The sequence below is a fragment of the Phoenix dactylifera genome, chromosome 11 (assembly GCF_009389715.1).
Source record: "Phoenix dactylifera cultivar Barhee BC4 chromosome 11, palm_55x_up_171113_PBpolish2nd_filt_p, whole genome shotgun sequence".
Classification (NCBI taxonomy): domain Eukaryota; kingdom Viridiplantae; phylum Streptophyta; class Magnoliopsida; order Arecales; family Arecaceae; genus Phoenix; species Phoenix dactylifera.
Genome location: NC_052402.1, coordinates 2,624,244 through 2,644,253, shown reverse-complemented (window position 1 = coordinate 2,644,253; position 20,010 = coordinate 2,624,244). Strand labels below are relative to the sequence as shown.

Genomic DNA, 20,010 nt, shown 5'->3' with positions numbered 1-20,010 from the left:
GGGAAATATATATAATAACCCCACTTGAAAAACCCTAGGGTCGGCTATTCCAAACCGAGATCCGAGACAAACACTTCATAGAAACCAAATCAGCTTAATACATCTGTCATTACCGAGGTAAACATATAAAACAAGAAACAACGCAAAATAAGAAATTAAAGTTATTTGTTATGGGGCCGTTCCTTAACAACGTATAACCCCTCACCCGAGAAAAAAAAAAAAACCTATAAAACTAACATTCAATTCTCTCTCGTACAGCCAAGTCTCACAACTTCACAATCTAAATGCATTCCTTAGCTCCAACCCTAGCCTGGGAAAAGGGCATCTCAGCAAAAAGGGAGGCTCTTGCAGTTGGCTAAAATTCTAAAAAAACCAGAGAGAAACACAACAAATGGGATATATATATATATATATATATATATATATATATATATATATATATATATATATATATATATATATATATATATATATATATATATATATATTATTCTAATGGCTAGCTATCCCTCACGCTAATTCATTGTGCCAAGGGGCTCGAGTACTCTGGCCCGCTCTCTGATGAGGATATATTCGAAGATGCATCAGATGTTGAATTACTATATACGCCATTCCTGAAGCTTTTTGAATCAACTTCCGTGTTCCTCCGGGTTTCTGGAGCTGCAGGTCTTTGGCCCTCATCCGCTAGCCTCTTTAGGATGTTCATTAACGTCGGGATGAACTTTGTGGACAAGGATAGGAGACCAGGGAGCTGGCACGATAATGCAGGCAAATACACAAAATCAGAACTAGAAAGGTCTTTTCAGCTCGGCCAAAAAAAAAGAAGAGTGCAATTAGATTTTTATTCAAACACTCACAGCGCCATTTCGGAATTCGCCTGAGATATCTAGCTGGACCCAGACGGCCTTGCCCACTAGAAAGGCAACGAATATCACAGCAAGATAAAAAGGATTTCTGCATCAGCAAAACAACAGAGATTTAATTCAAGTCAGAAGAGTATGAGTTTTGCAAGATATATTCAACTCATAAGTTCAAGTAAATTACCTTAGAAGTGTCATAAATTCATTGAATCCCAAGACAAGAATGGCAACTATCGCCCATGGAGGAGGTAACCAGTTGTTGTTGCGCTTATTGGCCTCCTGAAATAAAGCGTCAACAAACAAGTTCCATGTAAAGGTCTTGTCGCATGATGAGACTATATTGCTGACTAGAGCTATCATTGGCATCTTAAAATTACCACTGTGCAAGACATATGGAAGAAACATTATAATATTTATAAAAGAAAACTACCAACTATTATGTAGATACGTATTTAATATGTTAGTAAGGTGTACAATCCACAATGTGACAATAATAATAGCATAGACCTCAAGATTACATATTGCTTAGAAGTAGTAAATATCAATTGCTTCAGAAAAATACCATTTTTGAAGAAATAAGAGAATAAAATTGCACAAATATCTGCTCTTTGTCACCGCAAATTTACCATCTTTTGCATCTCTGCCTTTTTATAAATTACAGCAAAATAAGAAACATTACAAAGACTACATATCATGCCAAGGTGGTGAGTGTGAAACTAGAGCAAATGCATACAAGCCAAAAGGAACCCCAAAGACCAGAACAAAGGGGCCTGATCAGGTCGCCTCTAAAACACTATACTTGATAAAATCTAGAACTCGGCCAATTTGACCCTAACAAGGCATTTTACACCTGCCCATTTTCGCTTTAAATATACTAGTGAACTCTAATTAGACCCTCTTAAAATTTCAGAGAAAAACTTCCCCACTCATCAAAAAGTTATCGAAGTTCATATTTTATCAAAAAGCAAACAAAGAAAAAATCTCCATTCTCATCCAAAGACTCTATTAGCCCCCCCATAGAGTAATGATAGGTAGTAGATGACTTGATGGCTTCACTCTCAACCACAAATTACATTGTACCTGCCAAACACCAAGCCCTCTTTGTGAAGTTGTTAAGGATTACTTCACAAAGTTTGCTGTTGGTCAAAGAGCCGAAGACTTTGTTATCCGGTGGAGTTTGAGGTTTCAAAAATCAGATAGCTAAACCACCAACTCCAACAACTATTACTCATGATTGCAGTGTGCTGGCAGTTGCTGATAAGGTCCAGCAAAAGCCAGGTTACTTAACCTCCAAGTCCTTAAAATTCCTTTTGATGATCTAACAAATATAAAGCATACGCTGCCTGCCAAACTCCAACCTCCCTTCAGAAGGTCTGTAAGGACTCACAAGGTTGGCAGCCAGCCAAAAACTTGGATAATGACAGGTAGTTTTGAGTCCTAAATCAGATATCAGAAGGCACCTATTAATCATGTTTACAGGGGGTTGACAGTTGATGAGGTGCTGAAAGAGCCAGGTTCCTCATGTATTGAGTCCCTACCACTGATGATCTAACAACACAAAATAACAATCCTACTGTATCACCACAATGTCTTCTTATAAATTAAGTCCCGTAAAAGTTAGAAATGAGAGCAAGGACATAAGTTTGTGTGCATGCATGTATGTGTGCCTGCTTTTCTACCAATTACTTGTTTTATATTTGTGGTGTAATATTCATGGCATTAATCCACCACAAGGACCACAATAAAGAGTGCAACTGTTTCAAAAAATTTAATGCAATTTATGGATAAGAAATGCCTGAGATAACGATAAAATGTGATATACAGAATACGAAAGAGGAAATTCACTCACAAGAGGAAATTCTTCAGTTTAAATTTGTAATATAGTTAGTTACTTAGTTTTATATCAAATTATTGCTAACAGAACTCTTCTTCCTTGTTTCACCAAGCAAGAGTTTTCTGTTCATTTGTAAACTATAGCATTTATACAATAGATTTAATGATAGCCAGCCAATTCTGAGAATAGTGAAACTGTAAGCCAATGGCAGACCCATAATGTGAAAAAGTCAGTCAACATTCAGATGGATGAGACAAATTCCAGACCAGGCAAAATTCTTTAGTTCAAACTGAAAGGCATGGTGATTTTCATCTCCCAGCCACAGATAATTCTGCTCTAGCTATGACAGCATAAACGTTTTTTTTTTTAAGAGAAGGTACATGTTTTTGAATCCCATTCCCAGAGGACACCTTATATCAGCATTTGACAAATCAATCAAATTTTGATAAATATTACCAAGCTGAGTTATCACCATATAACTGTAGCAGTAGAAAATATCAAATCTCCAGAAACACATCTAAAGCATTTTCTTTTCAAATGGGCATCCATAATTTGAATAGATAGGGTAAACAACATAAACTATGTCAAAAATATAAGAGAATATACCTGAGCAGCAATGGCCTGAGTTACAGTATACTCAGTTTCTGCTTTAAATTGTCTCCACAAAGACTTGCATTGGACTGGTGTAATCAAAGTTTTTGTTGGTGGAACCTGGTGAAAAAACAGCACACATCAACCTAAATGATTATACCATAATTAAGAGAGTAGACATCTCAAGAAAATAGAATATGCCAGAAAATAATGCCATTTTTGCTTTCAAAATGAAAACTGCATGGTAAAATTTGCATGCTTGAAGAAAGATGATCACAATTATTGCAATTTTCAATATCTCCAAAAGTGAGACCATTAAATGCAAACTACATAGTTGGGGCCTAACAGAGTGCAATCTCTGTACATGCAATTTGTGCAGTAACTGGAAGTTTTGTATTTGATATATATAAGATTTTTGAGGTTGCAAAGACAGTCTATACGCTATAGTTAGGCCATAGATCTTGGCCTCATTTATCCACAACAACAAGAATTTCTTCTGATGTTGAACAGCAAAGGCAGGTTACTTGTAACTGGAACCAGTGAGATTCGAGACTAAATTTCGCACAAGCACTGTTGACCCCCAAACAAAAACAATGACCCGATCAGAGTATCATAGGCTAATAGCTTATAAAATGGAAGGTCAAAATTATTAATATACAAAAACACAATATCATGGCACCATGGGTAGTCCAAGAAAAGCTCTACGAACCTGAAGTATAGCTAATATTAGTTTGAATAAAAATCTAATAGAAAATACAAACCAGGTTATACAAAATAGGCACATCTTATTTGCCAAATGCAAGTGGTGGAATCTGATACTCAACGCTAAACAAATTATCTGACAAAGACATGATTATTGAGCACATATCAATGTCCTGAAGATATCAAAACAGCTGACTATAAAATTGATCACCTCTTCCCATGTACTTGAAGCCAGTGGATCAGATGATTGGATGCTTCTATTTACATTGCCACTCTTAGCAGTATCCACCAGAGCAAGTGAGAGAGTATTCTCAATGTTATCAGTCTCATCATCCAAACGAACTGCGGCCGTTACAGAGAGCAACTTCAAGGACTGCAAAGAACCTTTTTGCTTAAATACTCATATTACAAATTTAATTCGCAGTATCAAAATAATAATATTATATTTACAACAAAGTTACTGTGACATACTGCAGAACGAGCAGTTTTTGTAATTGCTCTGATGTCTTCCTTCCCTGTCCAAACTCTTGGCATTGAGTCAGAGTCACGACTGAATAATGTTGTAAACCTGTTAAAAGCAACAAAATTGACCTAATTCAGAAAACAAAGGGCAATGGAGTCTAAAAGGAAAAATAAAAGGAGGAAAACACACTACCTGTCCTTCATACGAATCAAGACCCTTCCAGCTTCTTCCTTAGCTTTAGATTCAACAACATTTCTAGCATATTCCTCCAGTTTTGCTAGCATTTTATCTGTAGTTGCCTGGTCAATATCAAATGCTGAGAGGGCAGAAGAAAAACCAGAGATAGCTGACTTAGTTTCACGCTGGAGAAGTTTTCTTATTGCTGGCCAGGAATCATCACTAGCTGCATCAAGGAGAGCTTCCACAGGTTCTGCAAGAGCTTTATTCAGCTGCCCCTGCACGTATATCAGATCCTTATTAATTAATGGCTGCACCTACAATTACATTCTATGAGATGATGACCATCTTAAGTATTGACAACTTTTCTTCCCAAAATATCCTATCAGCGCCCTTTCAAAAGTTGCCCCCTAAATGCCATTAGCTTTTTCGTAAATTTTTTAAAAGCATCTTCCAAAAGGGTATTTTGGTGAATGTTAGGAACAGAAAACCTATTTTACATGTCTAATTTTCATAATCTGTCATCTTCCATGTTGCTTTCCCATGGCTCAATCTCAAATTGTGATTATGCCCTCCCCTTTCTCCTCCTCTTTTCTTTTTCTCACCCCCATGCTCTGATCCTCTCTCGTCATTCTTCAAATGCACAGACACACTATCATATCTGATAATGTCAGGGTTCTGTCTCAACCCTCCCCACAGATGCTTCTATCTGTCCTCTAATGTCTACTATATCCAATGAGAAAAGGAACAACAGATGGATGACCCTGAATGAAGAGGAAGAGAAACTAAGGAAGAGTAATGATTTAGAAAAAAAGAAAGTGGGAACATAGGAAGTTTCGTGGTTCAATGGTTGTGATTTAAAAGGGACTTATGAGATACAATATGGAGGGGGTGGAGACTGCAAAACCAAGCACCTTAGACTTTCTATTTGAAATCTCTCCACCAGGGACGTTAGATTTTTGTTATTCGTCTTTCGTTGTATAGACCAAATAAATGCATGAAATTTCAGGTGTACTGTGGCAGTTCAAAAAAATATGTGGGTGCCTATGATGGAACTGATCCAAGAAAAAGGAGAAAAATAAAGGAAAAGAAAAACCATCATTTTGATTGTATGTAAAGCAATCAGTCTGTATGATGGTTTAAAATGATGGTTGTTATCATGTTATATTTGGTCCCATAACAATTTTTGAAGATGCCCATTGCATGCACACAGATGCACACAACAGGTATGCAATGATAACATGCATAAATACATATGCAACACAGTGGCAGATTTTTCATTAATGAGAATTTTTAAAACTCAATCTGTAACTATAAAAGTTTTCTAAATTGGAAAGCAAACTTAGGAAAACTACTAATATCTTAAGAAACATGTTCCTGGAATATAGTATGTCGTACCGTACCAAACTAGACGGTACAGGGAGCACCATACCGTATCGGACAGTACCGGACGTACCGATACCGGTGGTGTACCGACACTCGGTATATCAAAAAAAAATGCATACCGTACCGTACCGTACCATACCGATACTATGCTAGTGTGGCACCGGTACGGAGGCCAGTACCGAGACGGTGAATCTTGCTGGAAACTATATTCATTGATATAACATACAATATTAATTTGTACTCCCATGTGCAGTTAGCATTCCCCTATCCTGGTATTTAATTTTAAAAAGGCCAAAATACCTCATATTGAGCACTGAGTTCAGATAGTCTTTCAGCACGAACTGAAGCAACATGTGCATCAATATCACGCCGAAGCTTATCCCGAACCTTGGAAGGGTCCCATTTTGCTTGTTCAATAGCTGCATCTGTTATCTCAGTAGGTAGTGATCCACCAACAGGGGAAAAATGGAAAACAAAACTATTAGATTGTTGCACAGACAAAAAATATGTAAATAGCACATAACAAGGCAATGATAAGGTATTTCATGTAAAGAATGGGAAAACATGAAAACAAGTTATATAATTGAATTCTCTAAGAACTACCTTCACAGCCTTTCTCAAATTTTAACATGAAGGATTGAATACAAGCACGAGCAGCAACAGCAAATCCTTCTCCTCTTTCCAGAGCCTTGTCAAAAGCCTCCTTAAAATCATCTAGAGTTTTAGACCGTAGATGCCCCAGCATAGATTGGTAAGCAGGATGGACCATCTAAAAAGCACAGCAATTGCGGTCCATGAGAAACAACAGGCAATAAGATAACTAGTACACTTATAATGAATCAAATCATATGTCAAAACAACATTAAAGAACAATAGTACTTTGAGTCAACTTATAAAATAATATGCTAAAACCTAAGTTGTAGAAAGCTTGCAAATCCCCAATGATTCCTGCTTCAGAAAAGCAAATCCACTCTTTATTTGAGCTAAGTAATATTATATAGCTAGTCTCATATACCTCACCTTATATTTGACAATCATAAGATACATTTCACACATGTAGTATGTCATTCCATGGTGCTATAATGAACCCTACACTCGATAAGATAATAACTGCTAAACATTTGTGCCCTGAGAATATTATTAACATCAGTTCAGTAAGGCAAGCTTATTACTTAATATCATTTCCAATTATCCCACCAAGCATAGCAGATCTCAAGTTGAATGCAGAACAGATCTCCAAGCATATGTACGATCATCTGAGACTCAACACAATGTGGACCATCATTGCATGCAGAACAGACGCATGCACATCTATATGCGTTGTACAAGCATGTGACACTCCGTAGTTTGTAACAGACGATCCCTCATCACAGCTCCAGCACCCATTATCACTGCATGAACTAAGGTTGAAACTGGTAAACCTTTTTTTATGCAGGAAAATCTAGCCTGGCCAATTGGAAGAAAATTTTCAATATTTCAAGTATTCAAGTCTCAGCTAGCTTAGAATTTCCAAGTCACAGTTTGGTCAGGGTCTTTCATGCCTCATCAAGCTGAATTGTATAATCATATTGAGTTTGTGATTTAAGGAAATATTACTAAAGTTTAATTCAAGTGCAGCTTAAGACCCTTGCCATTTTCGACTACTGATACTTCTTTATAAATTTCAAGAATGCAGAAGCATGATTTAATAAAACATATGAAAATTTCACAATGAACACACATGGATGCCTATCAACTCTTCAGCCTATCATTGGAACATCCTTGCATCTCTTCTAAATTATATAATTGATATAAGAAGCTAAAATCTCTCAAAATAGGCGATTCTCCCTATGCGAATTCAACCAGGCAAAGCTCCCATTGGGAGGCAAGCTTGAAGAACTTGGTTATATCCCACCACAGTAGAAGATGGATAATTATTTGTAAGAATCCAAGAGCAGAACAAGCTCTTTATAGAATGTAATAATGATATTACTGCTAGAAGGAAAACATATTATCTATAAACTACTGATATTCAAACATGGAAGTTGGGGCTGCCGTGAAGTTACACATGAACAGATCCATTCTACAAATCAACATTTAAAGGTATCCCTTGTATCCCCAATATTAGATAATTGTGCTAAGGACTTCTCCACATAGAATATCACATGCTTCATCAAGAGTTAAAGATTCTACAGATATGCCAAAGCCATCATCTTAATTTATATCATCCAAATACAACTGAGGAACTCAGCAAGCCAAGCATGATTTAATGTCAATACAGATATTATGTATTAGCAGCATTAAAAGTAGATGAACAAGAAAAGAAAATTATCAGATATTTAAAAGAAAGTACGAGCAAAAGCATATAAAAGTTATAGTAAATAAATACAAATCCTAGGAGAGTGCAGGGACATGGATTACATGATTGTATGGTAGAGGTCTTTTATATTTATGCAGTACCACTATTTTTTATGACATAAGTAACATTAATAGCACACTGACTTGGACTGCATGCTGATACTCAGTATAGCCAAAAAATTCTACATAGTTCAATAATACCTCCAAAAGTTTTGATTCAAGTTGCTGTCTCTTTGTAGTTCTGACAACTTCATCAAAATAAATAACTTCCATATCATACCTGCAAAAAAATAGAATAAATTTAACAGCTCAGTAACATGACTAGAAACATAGGCATTAGCAAGTCAACCTTCTGATGGTGTTATTAAGTGTCCAAAGAATAAATCACTTCCACCATCCTCTAAACTTAAAAATGAAATCTATTTATGGGACGGTCTGATAGAAATATGGACACTTGATGAGCTACATTTGGTTGTAGGAACTATCATAACCAGTTCTTCTCAAGCACATAATGCAAGTGGCAAGCATCAAAGTCCCCAGAGTAATCTAGTGGGACAAATCAACCAATCCCAATAAGGCAAGAACAATAGTTATATAGTTATGTCCCTATGGTACTATTAGCAACATAAAACTCTAATCATAACAAGATCTTTGCTATATATAGCATTAGACTTGAAATCTTTCGTTAGAACTGTCGCATATTGACATGGGAATATTACATCATGCTTTGTCTATATGAAGTGCTTGGAAGTGTCATGAAGCATCATTGTCTGTCCAGGTGTTATAATATCAAGAAAATTATATTTCAAAGCATACTACAACCAACAAGCCTTGTTCCATTCATTTGGGTCAGCTTTAAGAATCATCCTTCAGCATTGGTTCCTACAAAGATTGAAACATTACAATTTCCTTTTATCCTTTCACAAGATATCCATAAAAGCCTTTCCTAGGTCTATGCTTCCTTTTCCCTAAACTACACCAAACACAGGCCAACTTCCTACTCGAGCCTCCTCCAGTCAACAAGGGAAACATCCATACCATCATAAGTAGTTCTCCATCACTAAATGCCCCAGTGCACCAACTTATACACTTTGTTAAATATGCCCATCTCTATCACTCTTTAGTTTTACAAAAGGTTGAATAATTCAGAAGATAACTTTCTTGTGGGAGTTTCTTTTTTAAAAAAAAAAAATCTTGTGGGAGGACTAGTCCTAAATATAGAGGATTAACGGAACAATAAAATTTATCAAGATTAGAGTTTAAAGCAGACAAATTAATACTGATATTTCCAAAACAAAACAGAAAGTTTCTTCCCAAATGTTTAGGTTTTCTATTGTGCTCTTCTGTCCAAGTTATGTTGAATTTCTCACCTAACATGATGAGAATTTGCCTGCTCCCTTAATTTATATTTTTCCATCAGGACACAAATTTATTTAATTTATACTACAGGCATCACTTCTCTAGGAATCCTCTTACTGGATTATTTCATAGACACTTCAATCTTTTTCCCGTTGTTCAAAAAGTCTTGGTCCAACCACCAAGAATCTCCATAAACCCCAAAATCTATAGATACTAATCAGAACATTGGATTGTTTTTGCCAGTCACAATCTGAACCATTAAATTTAGCAAAATATATAGCATATAATTTTAAATAATAAGGATGCTCACCCAGACAAGCACTTGTCCAAGATCGCAGTAAGCTTCTTCCCAAACCCTGGTACTATATCAAGTTGAACAGCCTCTTCAAGTTGAAGCCACTCCTATAGTGCAACAAAGAATTATATACCACTCAAGTTTGAAAATTTCATGTAAAGAATATATAGAAATGAATTGCAGAATGAACATATATTACATCATCAGCTCTCATATAAACGAGCTTTTCATCAGCAATTTCTTCACAGCGTACAGTGGCTACCATAACCTATAAACAAAGAGGCAAGATAAAATTTAAACCAATAATCATTGGAAATTCAATTCTGCAATCAAGAAAGTAAACAAAGCATCACCTTGTGTGCAGGCAAATCAAGGTCCTTATTCTCCTTTATAACTTTCCAGATCTGTTGTGCACTAAATGAAAATCCTGAAGCAGGAACAACCCCACGGCGATCCCCAGCAAGTCCGCCAGGAGCAACAGAATGAAAGAATCTTTGCCTTAAACTTGAAACCTTCATTGATTACACCATAAAATTAATAAGTGACCACACAAAACTTATCCTAGTCAACCAATGGATGACAACTAGAGTAAAGGGAAATTTGCATCATTTCAAATTGACTGAGCACTTCATTTTTCAAATCGAAGAACTTATGCTTTTGTGAGTATGACGTCTACTTGGCCTCGGATATGAGTGCAAGGTGAAGCTTTAAATCATACTAGAACAACAAGAATTAGGTAAGGCTGGTAAGCATGGTTCTTCTGAACACTCATGCAAACAAAATGGCTCCACAACCTAACATTCCCTTGCCAGGTGACATTATTGTCATGGCTTCAGCTGAAGCATTAGAATTCTATGTTTTAATAGTAACTACTGCCTACTTGAAAATACTAAGAACTCTTGCAAATAAATTACATGGACTGTAATAATATTTTCTACAACATCATACAAAAGAAGGTCACAATAATCCCCTGATTATTATATTACCAAATGCTCTTGACAGTTCAACATATCATCTCATGCACGAACTATAACAAAAGACTTGTTAATTAATTAAAGCAGCAGGCCTAAAAATTTTGATTAACTGCAGGTTTATTTTTCCCAAAAGGCAGCCGTTTAAAGTGGATGATACAATGCTTCAACAGGGGTGATTCTGGCCAGCTGTCAAGACTAATCTTCTAGATAACAAGGCTTGCTGATGATGCAATCTGGTGAAATATCTTTCTTACCTGCTGGTTTTGAAAAGGGAAGCAAAATTTATGCTAAAAGCAACCTCTCTTATTTAGTTATTTATAGGCCTAGGGCTCATTTTTACATTAGATCCCTTTCCTTGAATTTCAATTGGAATGTCCAAGTTTTTCTACCTTCTAAAAGAAACTGCATCCATCAATTAACAATGCAAACTATTGGTTGCAGACACTGAGTTGACCAACTTCTACTCAAGAATTAAACTACGAATTCCATTGAGTTCTCACTTATGATGAATTTACTTTTACCTTTTTATCTTCTATATAAAAGTAGTTGGAGGTTGGAAATAGTCCCACTCCAGTTCTCTCTACAGTGACTTAGTAATGAGGTACTTTTAAATCCTGTGACTCCTTTCCTCCCACCATTTCTCTTATATTCACAGCCATTTTGTAGGTTTGGGTGTATGTGCTCCTTTTAGAAGTAATCTAAGGCTATTCTAAACCCATGATACAATAAGTCCAACTCCCTTCCTGTTATTTTACATTGCATGTTGTTAATTTCATAAAAATCGCCCCATGCTGTCTTTATTGGAGCTTGTAGAGCTTGCTATTTCATGGCAAGTGAGTGCTCTATACCAGTGTCATAAAGCCATGCAGCAATTTGATTTGAATTGTTCCATGCAAGAAACATATGTTCTGACCTATGACAAGGCTTTAAAAACTGATAGGATGGCAGGGCGACCCACCATCCCAAGTGTCAATAAAAGGCATGCTGAGTGTTGGTACAGGACAAATCGGGTAATGGGCAAGGATAGGATGGGAGATCCACCGTCCCAAGTGTAGAGGCATGGGGTGCCTCGTTATGTGGAAAAACCGGGATGGCTCAATCCCACAATATTTAAAACCTTGACCTATAAGCATGTCATCCAAGTGATAAATAAGGCAATAAAGCATAGCAAGAACTCCAAAAAAATGGTAAGTTGAATTCATTTAGTAGAATGACAGGCAGTGCCCATATGTGATAATGCACCTGTTCTTTGAATAGCTCTTCTTTCTCTTCATAACTTGAAAGAGCCACAACTTCAACCTGGGTAATTATATCAAATTAGATAATAGAGTAGCAAATGCAATTTCATGAGCAATGGATGAATATAAAAAATCTTTATCTCATATCACTCATTAATGGTAGCTTACATTAAAAAATTCACTAAGTGGAGTTTCTTTGTGAGCTTGTGGTTTTGGAACAGAATCCCATATCTGCAGAATATTTTCATGTTACAAAACCAAAAATGGAAATTGCATATATGCAGTGATCAACCATTAGATGACATGAACCTTTTGAATGTCTTCCCTCAGAACAGGTTCCAAATTTTCCAGAGGAGTCTGGTCACATGCAAAAGGGGAAAAATGCACAATCAAAACATGTAAGAATGATAAGAGAAAAAGTTTTTCAGATTATGACAAAGGAAAGAAAACTGCACCTTGGTTTTATCACGTATAACAAATAATAATGTTGTTTTACGAGGACTAAACAATCGCATCATGACCTGTTAATATGAAACAAACAGGAAAAAGTGAAAAACTAAAGCTCATAGCACTGCATAATTACATGGATTGCACACTTCAAACTACCTGGAATACTGTCTTTAAAAGAGGCTTATTGGCAGCCTGTTCTCGGCCAATATCATGACACCACCTGCATTAACAAGGTATTTCAGAAACATAGAGATTAAATTATTGCAAAACTTAGAAATCTAAACAGATTAGAAAGGGGAAATAAAATGCATGTTGTGTGATGACCAGCGGGCTTACATATTTATGAGCACTATGTCTGAAATAGCCAAAGCAAAAAGGGCACTCTGCTTCTCAAATGCAGTATCATCCTGGAGATAAAATCGATGATGAATCAGATCTTACGTATCCAGACAACTGGTCAAGAAATTTAGAATAGTGATGCAATAGAAAATGTAAACAATAAGGAAAAAGAAATGCTAGTCTTTTGAGTTATATTTTCAAAACCCACCAAATTGGTAATTAATACAAGAGGGGGCTAAAGAAAATAAACTTGGCACTAGGATGGTAGGAAATTTTCCTGACAAGAAGCAACAAGGAGAACCTCTGATCTTAGATTATTTCAAAATATATTTTCTTGTGACGACAAAATAAAAGGCATGTGCCAGAACCTAATTCTTATGTTCTTCACTCAGTCCATTTCTTTTAATTCACCACCTCATTTGATTGAACACCTTAAATCATTTATGTTTGTAATCTTTAGGACCTACAAGTAAGTCTTTTGAACATACTCCAAATCATGAGTTCACCAAATGGATACGAAGCACTCTGAACCAGACAATACTAAAATCCCCCACAAGCCTTGATCAGACTCCTAGTCACCAAATAATGCATAGTGAAATACATACTCTAGGAAATGGGTATGCATCCAGGGTAACATATAAACAAAATGCTGATATGGAAAGTCAAATTGAATTTTAAATCTATTTTACAATGAGGTAGTCATATTGCATAAACTAAAATAATACCTCTCCTCGCTCTCTTCCATCAGTGCCCTCCAAATCCATTACAAGTGTAGATGGCTCAATGCCGACACACCTTGCCAACCAAATTCCTTTAGTCGTTTGTGACCTAAAGAGAAAAAAACACTTCATTTGAGTAAACCAACCAAAACATAACAGATTCAGCAATGCTGACAATGAATAGGAGATGATCAAAAACTTGCCTTCCCTCCAAAGCATCCATTTCCCTAAATCTAGTATAGAACAGGTGATTCAAAAGAGTGCTCTTACCTGTCCAAGATCAAGAAAAAAACATTAAAGACCTCTAGCAGGCAGCTTAACATTGCTAATCTGTATGTATGTAATGTTTGGAAATAAGAAATCCATAAGCTGGCAAAAGTTCAACTATTGAGGTGCCAATGTAACTTTTGAAACTTAATTAAGACAATGGGTTCCCAAGCACTTTAATTAATGCATAATTTGGAGAAATTATTTCAAAAATATATGCTTCAATTTTCCTGTCCTTGCCCAAAACAAATATCTGAAGCATGAATGCACAATTAAAGAATCATAAACTATTCATGATATTTAAAAATGAATATACTTCCAGCAGTATAAGATTAACCCAAACAGATGAAGCAAATGATATGATCTGCCTAGTATGATTTTGCAGTAAAACGATACTAGCAATCGCAGCAACAAAAGCATGGCTGTTAGACACAAGTAATCAGAGGAAAAGTCTATATTTTGTACAATCACTGTAACACCTTCAGCAGAAAAAATAAGCAAATATTCCTGGTTCAAGATTACTAGATAAGGCATCTAGATTTTGAGGTGTAACAAATACCAAACAAGAATAGTTCAAAAATATATATCCTCTATCTTTAGACACTTTGCAGAAAATACCTTAAAGCCTGGAATAGGTATTTTAATCATGCATCATATGAAAATTTGGATCCACAACATCACTCTGATATTCTCAAATTCTGATCTCGTTTCCCTTTTCGGAAGCACCTAGGCAACAATTTATCTTGCCTTGTCCAGTCCTACATGATACCAAGCCTTCTATGGAATTTGATAACCTCAAACAAATCTTGTAATTCAATTTACTAGGTCTGGAAAATTGCAGAGCAAGAACCTCACATGAGTTCTGGTCCTGAACTCTTCTCTTCTCAAGCCTCTTCATCAATCACATATGTCAATTTCAAAACACTTAAACTATGAGAGCATACAATCTTTAGGTTTCAGGAAAGCAGGAAATATTTGTCTTTAAAATTTCAGATAGTTTACAGTATTGGCCACCAAAAGCTCTATTTGTTATGTGCAATCACACCATTCCAAGTCAGAAATGCAAAAATGAAAATGAGAACAATAAGAAAGTCGAACAGAACATGTTGTCCAAACAATAATACTAAACAAAAACAAGGAGGGCTGATTAGAGTTTATGGATTTTTTTATATAAAAAAAAGCATCACGAGACTAGCAAACATACCACTACTTTGAGGGCCCATTATCGAGACCATTGCATAAGACAAGCCACATTCAGCCAGCTTCGCTGTCTTCATAAAGCTTTCAATACCAGCAACATTGAATACACCATCTCCATCAATAAGTTGGGTAGAACAACAATCTTCACCCATTTCTGGAAAACAAAATGGAAAGCTAACAACAATATCATGAGTTATTATGGTTCTATTCAAAGAACACAGAGGCAAGAAGATATGATCGTTAACTGATAATATAAAGATAGCAGGGTAATTAATCTGATTCGATATTTGATAACATTGCAGAAAATAATGCAGCTCTTAGAGCACAAACTCGCCAACCTTTCTAAAGCAGAGAGGGAGAAAAGGACTTCAACTTGTCAGTAAATGATTTCATATGGACACTAACAGTTACACAAAGAAAGTGCTCAGAGCACGTGCCCACATGCAGAGAGAGAGAGAGAGAGATTTGCTATTAAAAAAAAGTGAGAAGTTGAGAAGAATTTAAAAACAGAAAAGGGGTGTCATTGTCCAATTTTTTTTCAATTTAACAAAGCCAGAACTTAAGTCCCATTATGCGGGGATGTTTTTGGATATTATTGAATCACACAGTAAACATATTTCCTGAAATGCATGTCATCAAAATTTCACAGAACAGTATGCAATGCTGGTCCATATCATAGGAACCGAAGATTAATAGGCAAGGCATATGTATCGTGTGTTAATTCGCAGTGAACATAAGTCTAGATATCATCCCAGCCATAGTCTAAGGCTGACAAAATCATTATGGCACACTGGAAAGCAATACATATGTTCTTTCTCTTTCCAAAAATTACCTCCAATACTGTGAGAGTATCAGAGGAGACACAAATAAATGGCAAGGGAGACATGTATGAAGGGAAAAAAGTTGCAGGAAGGAAAAAAAATAATAAAGTAAGACTGCTGGGAAACTTACTAAAACTTCAGAAGCACAAAAGGAAAATAGCTTGAAAATCATAAACTAACAAAACAGGATCGCAAAGATCATTAACGTCCCACCATTTTCCCAAATGCTTAAAATTGGGTTTTGCAAAATGCTGGTACCCAGCTACCAATTCTTTAGAGTGAACGCTCACAAATTAAATCGAACACAAAAATCTAGAGTAGAGCTTATCAGCCGTTCCTTTGACAAGATTCAAATAAAGAATATGTAATATAAGAATTCGCAAATTGGAAACAAGATTCCATTTAACAAATATCTAAGACCATTTTTCTAAGAAGGCACCAATTTAACAATTATCGTGGTCTAAAAGGGCATGCTCCTGAATAAATACAATTAGTGACAGATTCCTTAAGCCGATGGTCAACCATTCTAAGTCATAGGCAATCATTAGCATGTTTTCAGACGATGATAAGGGAGTTACTGGCAAAGTTTAAAGGCTTTTCTTTCTTGATATGCTTAGATGATTTGATTGAAAATTTTCATGAACTTGCCTCAAGATCCCTACATATCCAGGACGATCTTTTACGAAGGGCAGAGACTCAGACAATTGCACCGGTATGAAAGAACATATTCATGTACATAATCAAAGCGCCGGAAACTCCAGATATCAAAAGAATTAGAACAAGGAATTTCTTGCTTCAATTGTGTTGGAGATCAGACAACTACTTATAGTAAACATTAATCACAAAAATCAGAAGAACAAATCAATAAGTTCGTTCCATTAAAGCTGCATATTTAAAGGTACTCAATAATGCATGACATTTAAAAGAGCCCTATTTGATCTCAAAATGGAGAAATTTCTTTCTCTCCTTAAAAAAAAAAAGAATCCTTCATTCAAAGCGAATTCTTGATCACTTCAAGAATAACCCAAAAGCAATGACGCGCTAAACCAGTAATGAATCAAAAACCATCTTTCTATCAAAATAAAAATAAAATAAAATAAAATTACCTTCAAGAATGGAATCCATCTCGATAACTAATTAATAGATAAACCCCTAATCCTAAACATTCCATCGAACTGAATAAAACCTCATCATCCACAGTTTTGAAAGAAACGAACATAGAAAACTAGGAAACAAATGAGAAAAAAAGGAAGAAAGCAATCGAACCCTCGTGATCACAGAGATCGGACCTAAATCTCATCGAAATAGGCATCAAGATTTCAGCAAGTTAAGGAGCAGATAAAGCCAAGAAGTTGGAATAGAAAGGGGGACGGAGAGATTTGCGACGCCGTACCGACGGAAGGAAAAGGAGAGATCGGGCGCGGTGGTTGGTAGAGGCGGAGATCCTCGACGGAGACCCTCTCGCGATGAACACCAAGACCCGGGCCTGCGTGTCCGGCAGCGGAAGAAAAGAAAGGCGAGACCGAGAGAGTCCGATCCAGCACCGCCATCGCCCCTTACTTTAAACTAGTAGAAACCAAATTCACCTCCCCCGTAAAAAATTGACTAAAAAAATAAATATACGTACGACCCCGCGAGGAAAGAGAGGAAAAATACGTACGAATCTTGATGCACTTCGCTTTTTCTTTCCTTTCCGGTTGTTTTCTTGAATCCTAGTTTCTTCGAAAGTAGGGGGAAGTGGGGCACGTGCACCGACGGACGGACCGACCTCAGGAGCCGCCCACCTGTCCTGAGCCGCCCACTTTTCTCTCTCCGTCTCTCCTTCTTCTTGGACGTCTCACACCATTATTTCGGTGTATCGCATTTATTCGTACCTAACCGGCAACCATCAGCCAGCTAATGATGCATCATTGGGCGATCCTGATTCAAATTCGAACTTATTTGTCCGATATGATTAGAGAGAGCGTTACTTTGGGGCGGAGTTGTACCGATCGGACGGTTCGTGTTGATTTGATCTAAAAGCAGCTTAGATGGGGCGCGGGCCGTGTGGCCGACCTGCCTTTCGCTTTATTCCCACGTTCGAAGAGGTGGGGTCCTTTTAAGCAAAAAAAGAAAAAAAAGAGGTGGGGTCCTAAAATAACGTGACCGCCAATGCAAGCGATGCCGAAAGTTTGAATGAACTGGCCAACCAAGAGGCGTCTCTCTCCTTTATATTGGGATTTGCGAACAACATGATATTTACGCGTATGGCTACTAGATATGGTATACGCCCTAGCTGTGTATTGGATCAACATGAGCCTAAATGCGGCTGATTTGTAAATGATCTGATTGACTTACAAGTTAATTATATAATAGGAATTTGATATTATTAGTATTATCTAGAGATCACGTAACAACTTGCACCATTTCATAACATTTTTCTTTATTAGCATGATTCTATATCAATTTATATTATTTTTTTATTAGTATGATTTTGTTGCAGTAATTTTAAAAATCACATAATAACTCTATATTATTTTTTTTATAAAATCTGTATACGAATATTATAACTCATAAAATATATCAAATACGTTGAAATAGAAACTTAAATTTTTTTTTACAAATATTCTAATAGATATATTTTTATGTAAAAATTGAGAGTATTTTATAGAAACAAATATTGTATTTTTCATGTTTTGCAGGATTGGTGCATTTTTTTTTAATTTTTGGAGGAATGGTCGTTTTATTTTTTTATCAAACTAAAGTGTGGCCCCCTATGTCATCCTTCTTTAGCCGGTGTAGAGAGAGAAAAAGATGGGCGATGAAATGTAGGAACTAAGGACTTTCTCAACATCATGCATAGGATTGAGCAGTACTCAACCATGGTTAAACAAAATGGACTTCCAGTTAGGTCCAGCAAAAATAAAATTTATCAAAGGAGACATAAAAGTCACCCTTGGGTAAAATTGCAAAGAGATGACATTGACCTGGTCAAGCAAATCTTTTCGCTAATGATGCGAAGCACTTCCTCATCAGCAAGACTCCAAACGAGAAGCGTCCCATGATAGAATGTTAGAAAACTAACACTTTGGATGATCCTGAGAATGCGACAGATTATTCTAACTTGTTTATCTTAATAATATGGACAACATGCAATGGTGCAACTAGCCTAGGGCCATATTTAAGGTGCTCAAATAGTACATTTCTATTGCAAACACCTCCATTCAAGATAGCAACGAAGGAAAGTATCTCATGTATCAAAAATTCTGACTCCACCTGCAACTAATAGAACACCATTAGGGCTTCTGATTATAAAACATGCTCCATCAAAAGTATCTCTCTCATGTATGCTACCATCAAAATTGATCTTGAGGAATATCTTCAATCTTTTTAAAATTATTCAGCATCCTATATATCATTTAGATAACTCGTAAGATTGACCTTGTTCCAAAAGAGGTCGGATGGATGCAAATTACAGCCACATGCAACTAAGTGAGTGTTTGTTTTCCATAAATCTTCAGCCTATTTAGAACTCCATAGAGACACCACAACTAGGGGTGGCAATTAGGTTAGATCAAGGGAGATACGGGTCGGATCAAAAATTCATCAATCCGAACCCAGACTGTTTATTGAATAAGTCAAAAATTCAGATCTGAACTCAACTTATTTATTAAACAAGTAACCCCATCCGACTCGCATATTCCACTTAGTAAATAGGTCAAGTAAGGTTAAATGGGTTAAATAGATTAAGCAGATTTGTAACGGGTTAAATAAATTAAGCGGATTGAGTTAAACTGGACAGAAATAAATTAAGCAAGGTTTAAACAAGTTAAGCAAGTATTTAACGAATTAAATAGGTTACAAGACCCCACCCTAACCTGGATATTAAATTTAATGGGTTAAATGGGTCAAATGTCTTAAACCCAATCCCAACCCAAATGTTAAACAGGTTAAATGAGCCGATCTATTTCTGACCAAACCTATTTAGCGCAAACACAAAGCTGGTTATTACAAGTCAA

General features: G+C 36.2%; 1 protein-coding gene across 3 annotated transcripts; it reads right to left on the bottom strand.

Moving 5' to 3' along the window:
* Positions 1-60: 60 nt before the first annotated feature.
* LOC103720150 (protein ROOT HAIR DEFECTIVE 3) lies at positions 61-17,577 on the bottom strand. Of its 3 annotated transcripts, none has more exons than XM_008809739.4 (24): positions 17,406-17,577; positions 15,196-15,345; positions 13,928-13,994; positions 13,731-13,833; positions 13,003-13,073; positions 12,823-12,886; positions 12,672-12,737; positions 12,526-12,573; positions 12,385-12,447; positions 12,221-12,277; positions 10,358-10,516; positions 10,204-10,272; positions 10,020-10,111; positions 8,552-8,630; positions 6,617-6,782; positions 6,314-6,438; positions 4,643-4,905; positions 4,459-4,555; positions 4,199-4,360; positions 3,301-3,405; positions 1,045-1,139; positions 858-954; positions 489-751; positions 61-412 (listed from the first exon to the last, which is right to left on the bottom strand). In XM_008809739.4, exons 1-23 carry the CDS (start codon positions 17,560-17,562, stop codon positions 521-523), a joined length of 2,586 nt encoding a protein of 861 aa, XP_008807961.3. In that variant the 5' UTR covers positions 17,563-17,577; the 3' UTR covers positions 61-412; positions 489-520. The 3 variants fall into 3 exon arrangements, with proteins under 3 accessions (XP_008807961.3, XP_008807967.2, XP_038987177.1); XM_008809745.4 differs by having other exon boundaries at positions 15,196-15,365; positions 17,406-17,561; XM_039131249.1 differs by having other exon boundaries at positions 81-420.
* Between the last annotated feature and the right edge of the window lie 2,433 nt (positions 17,578-20,010).